This window comes from Pyxicephalus adspersus, unplaced genomic scaffold (assembly GCF_032062135.1).
Source record: "Pyxicephalus adspersus unplaced genomic scaffold, UCB_Pads_2.0 Sca1506, whole genome shotgun sequence".
Classification (NCBI taxonomy): Eukaryota; Metazoa; Chordata; class Amphibia; order Anura; family Pyxicephalidae; genus Pyxicephalus; species Pyxicephalus adspersus.
Genome location: NW_027318513.1, coordinates 1 through 5,645, shown reverse-complemented (window position 1 = coordinate 5,645; position 5,645 = coordinate 1). Strand labels below are relative to the sequence as shown.

The 5,645-nt window shown below is 40.5% G+C and overlaps 1 protein-coding gene across 1 annotated transcript; it reads left to right on the top strand.

The window, feature by feature from the left end:
- The first annotated feature begins 588 nt into the window (after positions 1–588).
- LOC140321235 (COP9 signalosome complex subunit 3-like) lies at positions 589–5,498 on the top strand. Its single transcript, XM_072398069.1, has 5 exons — positions 589–813; positions 2,087–2,173; positions 3,287–3,400; positions 3,739–3,819; positions 5,201–5,498. The coding sequence occupies exons 1-5, from the start codon at positions 604–606 to the stop codon at positions 5,252–5,254; spliced, it is 546 nt and encodes a 181-aa protein (XP_072254170.1). The 5' UTR covers positions 589–603; the 3' UTR covers positions 5,255–5,498.
- Positions 5,499–5,645: the final 147 nt, after the last annotated feature.

The following is a 5,645-nucleotide window of genomic DNA, read 5'->3' as shown; positions in this document are numbered from 1 at the left end:
AGTTACCTCTACAACTGTTATTACCACTCTCCTCCTTGTCTCACTGAACAAGTAGCTGTCAGCAGAGGTCAGGTAACAGCTGGGAAAAAAAAAAAAAGATTGGTGCTACTTCAGATTAAACAGAAAGGAAAACCTAGATATTTATTGCAAATATTTGTGAGGCCACAGCACCGTACCCAAACACATCTGCAAGTTAGTACCGACTGAAAGTGGCGCAAGTAAAGAGAACCAGTGACAGGGCAATGAGCACCTAACACTCATTGATAAATATAGGGGGGAAAGGAAAGGCCAGCTTGTCCGGTTTAGTTCTACAGAAAAGCTAAAACAAAAGAAATTGATGCTGGCCATGGGAAAGGCACCTGCAAACCCAATGCATCACAGCTTGCTGCGTAGCCGCAGACCATTCAAGCTGACCGTGCTGACTTCTTTCCACTGCCAAAAGCATCTACAAAAAGAGCATGTCAGACCACTAAGTAAATGAAGTTTGTAACTATTATGTATTAAATCATGGATCTTTTATTTAATTTGTGTTAAATTAACTTAACAAGGCAACAAAATGTTAGCATGTACAGTTTTGATATCTCTTAGTTATATTTAAAGATCATGAAAATGAAAATGTTATTTGTTCTGTCTTTGCAGCCTCTTAGCAATGCCTACCATGAGCTAGCACAGGTCTATTCAACCAACAACCCGGGAGAACTGCGGAACCTGGTGAACAAACACAACGAGACCTTTACCAGAGACAATAACATGGGGCTGGTGAAACAGTGTCTGTCCTCCCTGTACAAAAAGAATATTCAGAGACTTACCAAAGTAAGAGCCCTTTATATAAGGCTTTAAGACACGCAAAACACTTTCAGGAATACTATTCAAAAGAATACTTTCAGATCTGGGTTGTTGTCTCAATGTTGGCCCCCTTTACACTCTTTAATAATAACTAAATGTAATAGGGCCATGAGCATTATCTTTTAGAAATCGGCTTTAGTGGTTAAACAAAATTCAGTCCAAAACTGTGATTATTTAAATCCTGACAAATGTCATATATCTACTGGTAAATTAGTTTTTGAATCTTGGATATTTTATTAAAAATCACATTGGGGATGGGGGTGTTGAATTATGAGCCAGTCATATGCTTTTGCTTTGTACAGCCTGAGCAGTCCAGGCATTGCAGATTGGATAGAGAAGAGTACATGAGGGCCTCCTGAAGGTACAAGTCCAATCACTCATTGCACGCACCGCATATGGCACAGGAAATAGTGGCATAACCCCTTGGCTGTGCAGTGTGCCAAGAAAGCAAATCATAATAAATGCTCAGCAGAAATCTAGTGTAAAGTGTATCAATTGTTTTGTGCAAATTCCCTTTTCATTCTACTTTAACACCTTCTATTTGAAGCTGAGGGTTAGTGTTGGTGTTTGTGATGCTTCTGGTGCAGTTTAAGCTGTCCATAGAAGCTCATAGAAAACACACCAGAGTTGCTGTCAATCCACACCATATCAGGCTGCAGAATCATTAATATCATTGGATTCCCAGACATTTTAAAGGAAAACTAATATTGGCCCTTGTTCTATTTCAGAAAATGCTAAGTGTTTGGATGTCACACTTAACATTCTTATTTTAGTTCTCGCTGACCTGGAACAAGTTTATAGACCAGTTGTAATACCTATCTACAGCTGGTGTCAGCATTCACAGCCATTGTAATCTACTTATGAAAGGATTTCCTAAAACGTGTCTAAATCAAGGACAACAATGTAATATATATCAGTTTTCCAAATCTTAGATGGATGGTTGCAGTAGCATTGTTTTTTCACTTTCACCTGATGATCCAGCTAGTAACACTTATTGTTTTATGGCAACAACTCTCGCTGTACTATATTAATGCAGCAGCATTGTCACCCTAGGACCGCACTGAATTTTTTTGCACAGTATGAACAGTTATTTCTTGCATTTCCTGAAGACATACAACACAATGCTTTCAATGGTTTGTTTTTTATTGACATTGCCTTTGTGCAGCAAAGGAGAGGATGTATGAATCTGGTTGCATTCCTATAATAAATATGTCCCATCATTTTGTTCTGTTTTCTACAGACATTTCTTACCCTCTCCCTACAAGACATGGCTAGTCGAGTGCAGTTATCCGGTGCTCAGGAGGCTGAAAAATATGTTCTGTATATGGTAAGATATTATTCATTTAGGGTATTTAGGTTGGAAGTGTAATACAGTCTTTGAAGAATGGGGAAGGTATGTTGGCCATGGGGAGCTCTATCACTGCCATGGACTGTGGGGGGTGGGTGGGTTTGCTAGGGAGGTATGTATGTCTGTGAGGGAGTGGGCATGGTGTCTAGGAACATTTATGTCAGGGAAGGAGGCGAGGTAACTAAATAGTGATGTATGTGAGCAGCGGATGGTGTGTGAAGCAAACTATGTCATGGAGGAAAGGCTGGGAAGCAATAGTGGAACCTTCCTGTACCTGATGTGGGTCTTTAGAAAGCATTAGAAGTCAGCAGTTTCTCCATTTCATTGGATATTCTGCAGAGATGACTGCTGGCCCTAGCCAAGTCCACCACTGGATGTTATATGGCTGGGGAGTGGGACATGTTTAGCCAGTGGTTTGATGCAGGGGCATACCCCAGGGATGAAGAGTCTGTTCTCATGCCCCAGGCTCTCCTGCAGGAAGTGCACCATAGCCTGGTTTCCTCTCACCTGCTATGGGAAATAGTGATAGATGTGGTTTGTCAAATTGAGCACAATAGAACAGGATATGTGAATTAATCTGTTTCTGGCCATCCAAAGCACTGGCTTACCTGCTAATTGTGTTCACTGTTTATTTTTCTTCATTCTTTATTTACAAATTGTTATAAATTTAAACAAACAATACAAACAAGGGTAACAGCATTTGCAACAGGGTAGTGGCAACAACATAAACAAATAATTTAAAAATCAGAATGGCACTAGAGCTTATCGATGTCATTACAAAACTGTTCAATCAAGGCAGGTCATAACATATTGGTAGGACACGGGATACTCCACAGTTATCATACAGAGAACATACATATTGCCTATACTCAAGAGATTCAATGAATTTGTTCCAGTAGAACTAGGTGATCTCGATTTTCTCAACCTGGTCATGGAGATTGTTGGCTGTTTTTTTTTTTTCTGGGTCTTCCATAGCTTGACTTGTATCAGTAATGATGTTTATTAACAACACAAAGGTTTGTTCAGTTCTGAATTTAAGATCCAACAACACAAGCTGTGTTTTATTAATGTAAATTATCTTTACTTTTTCAGATAGAAGATGGTGAAATCTTCGCAAGTATTAATCAAAAGGATGGTATGGTGTGCTTTCATGATAATCCTGAGAAATACAACAATCCAGCTATGCTTCATAATATTGATCAAGAGGTAAGCAGGGACCTAATATGAGCAAAAACACTGATGACGCATATAATGCAGTCTGTCAGTTTTATAAACACAGCAAATTTATTTTTCTGATTTTCTCCGCTAATACAATTTTTAGTACCCGTTGTTTTTGTGCTTCCTGTAAATCCTTTGACAGATTCAGCTTTTTGCATCTGTGTATTTCAACACTTTATTTACCAATTTATCTTCAAATGATTTGTCCAAAAAGTTGCTTTGTAAATAAATCTATTCGTAATGTATAAATCACCAAACTGCCACCGTCTCAGCCATCATAGCTTGTTGCAGGCACATGGAATGTAATTGTCTACTTCTCTCACTAGATGCTTCGATGTATAGATCTTGATGACCGATTAAAAGCAATGGATCAGGAGATCACAGTGAACCCACAGTTTGTTCAGAAGGTAAAATAATCTGTATGTAACGTCTACTGGCAAATGGTCTTCTATATCCACTATGTGCTCATTATGCAACATTTACCTATCAATATGGCCTCTTCCAGCGATGCCAAGTCCATGCGAAAACCCCCTCCGCCATAGCTTTGTTGATGCCATGTTATGCCTTCTTTTTGTGGTCAGAAAATGAGAAATCTGCATGTATTTCACAGAGGTATTGTAAGCATATATATTTCAATAGTGACTCACTCCATAGCTGTCACTCTAGTGATACTCTATAGCAGGGGTCAGCAAACTTTTTTGGCTACTAGGTCATTTTAGAAGGTCAAGAAGGCACACTAGGCCGGACTCTCTGTCTCGAGTCCCGAGCTGATGGCTCCGCTCCCCACCAGGTACGCTCCTGAAGGGAAATCCCTCTCCTCTGCAATGCATATGGAGGAGAGGGAATGTCCCCTTACCCTGGAAGGAAGTGGTAATGCCGGCCACAGTAAATAGGGAAGGTGGGCATAACAAGGAGGCTCTAGAGCCTAAGGGTTGCCTGTCAGCCGGGATTAGGTCGGATCGACTACGGGGGGGCGTTAGGCCGGAACAGACTACTGGCTAGGCCATATCTGGCCTACCCCTGCTCTATAGCAATGTTTTTCATCCAGGGTTCCTCCAGAGGTTGCTGAGGGTTCCCTGAGCAATTTGTTCCTCTCAGGTCAGTTTAACAGATTACAATGGTCTTTTTGGATATCTGGGTGGCATTCTTCCCAATGGCCAGCAACATAAGAGGAATTCTTCCTACTAATCGCCACATGTGATTTGGTGAATTATCCAGTCCATTTAGCATGTACAATGTATCATACACAATGTACAGTGAGTTGAGTGGAAATAGTAATTATAGGAGGGGTTCCCTGAAGACCCTAAAGTTATTTCAAGGTGTTTGCCTTATCAAAAGGTCGGGAAACACTGCTCTGTAGTAAACTCCTTCCTCACCAGCTACATAAGCTTTTATAGGGGGAGGCTTGTAGAGGTGTAGAGTAGCTGGGCCAGCATGGACAGTAACTGCACACTCCCAGAGGAGAAGACTATGATTATAGAAGCATGGAACCTGTGCAAGGGATAGGACTTCCTAACGATGTCAAATGTACTACCAAGTACATAGGCACATGCAAGTTAATAAAAATAATTTATGCAGAGGAAAATCACTGCAGGTAATGTTTTAGGGTTAACACAGACCGCTCCTAGGTAGTAGATAGTCACCACCACTAAATAATTGTTCAAAGATGGTTAAGATGGCAGACCACTTCACAACCGTCTGTGTGAATAGCCCTATGGAACCTGAATGATATGAATATTACTGACGTTGGGAGTGTCTGTAATAGAAGTGGGTTGTTCTGTATTGCAGAGTATGGGCTCACAAGATGACGACTCAGGAAGCAAGCCATCCAGTTATTCTTGAAGGGAAGAACTTCCTGCACCTCCCAAACTCCAGAATGTGGATTTGTCAACAATGCAAAACTTTCCCAATTCAGCCTAAAACATGTCTTCACAAAGCAATTGGGAGAAACTCCATTTCTGCCTGAACATTTACAAAAACCTGGAAAACCAATATTTATGAAGTTTCTCTCTGTCCTGTATGCGTTACCAGTTATACTCCGAGGAACGGAATACAACCTATACAAATAAAGTCTGTTGTGAATTTGTCTCTGGAAAGACCTTCATTTATATCTGTAATGCTGTCTGGTCACCCATTGGTGGAAAGCTGTCACTGTACAATTCAATTGTATGGAATCACTAACCCCACCTACTGGTTGAAAGCTGTCACTGTACAATTCTATTGTATGAAATCA

What these genes read in the sequence shown, in the direction of transcription:
- LOC140321235 (XM_072398069.1), top strand. Translation starts at nt 604, where the DNA reads ATGAAAATGAAAATGTTATTTGTTCTGTCTTTGCAGCCTCTTAGCAAT. An exon ending in AAAAATATGTTCTGTATATG is followed by an intron (nt 2,174 to 3,286) that starts GTAAGATATTAT and finishes TTACTTTTTCAG; the next exon opens with ATAGAAGATGGTGAAATCTT. An exon ending in ACCCACAGTTTGTTCAGAAG is followed by an intron (nt 3,820 to 5,200) that starts GTAAAATAATCT and finishes TCTGTATTGCAG; the next exon opens with AGTATGGGCTCACAAGATGA.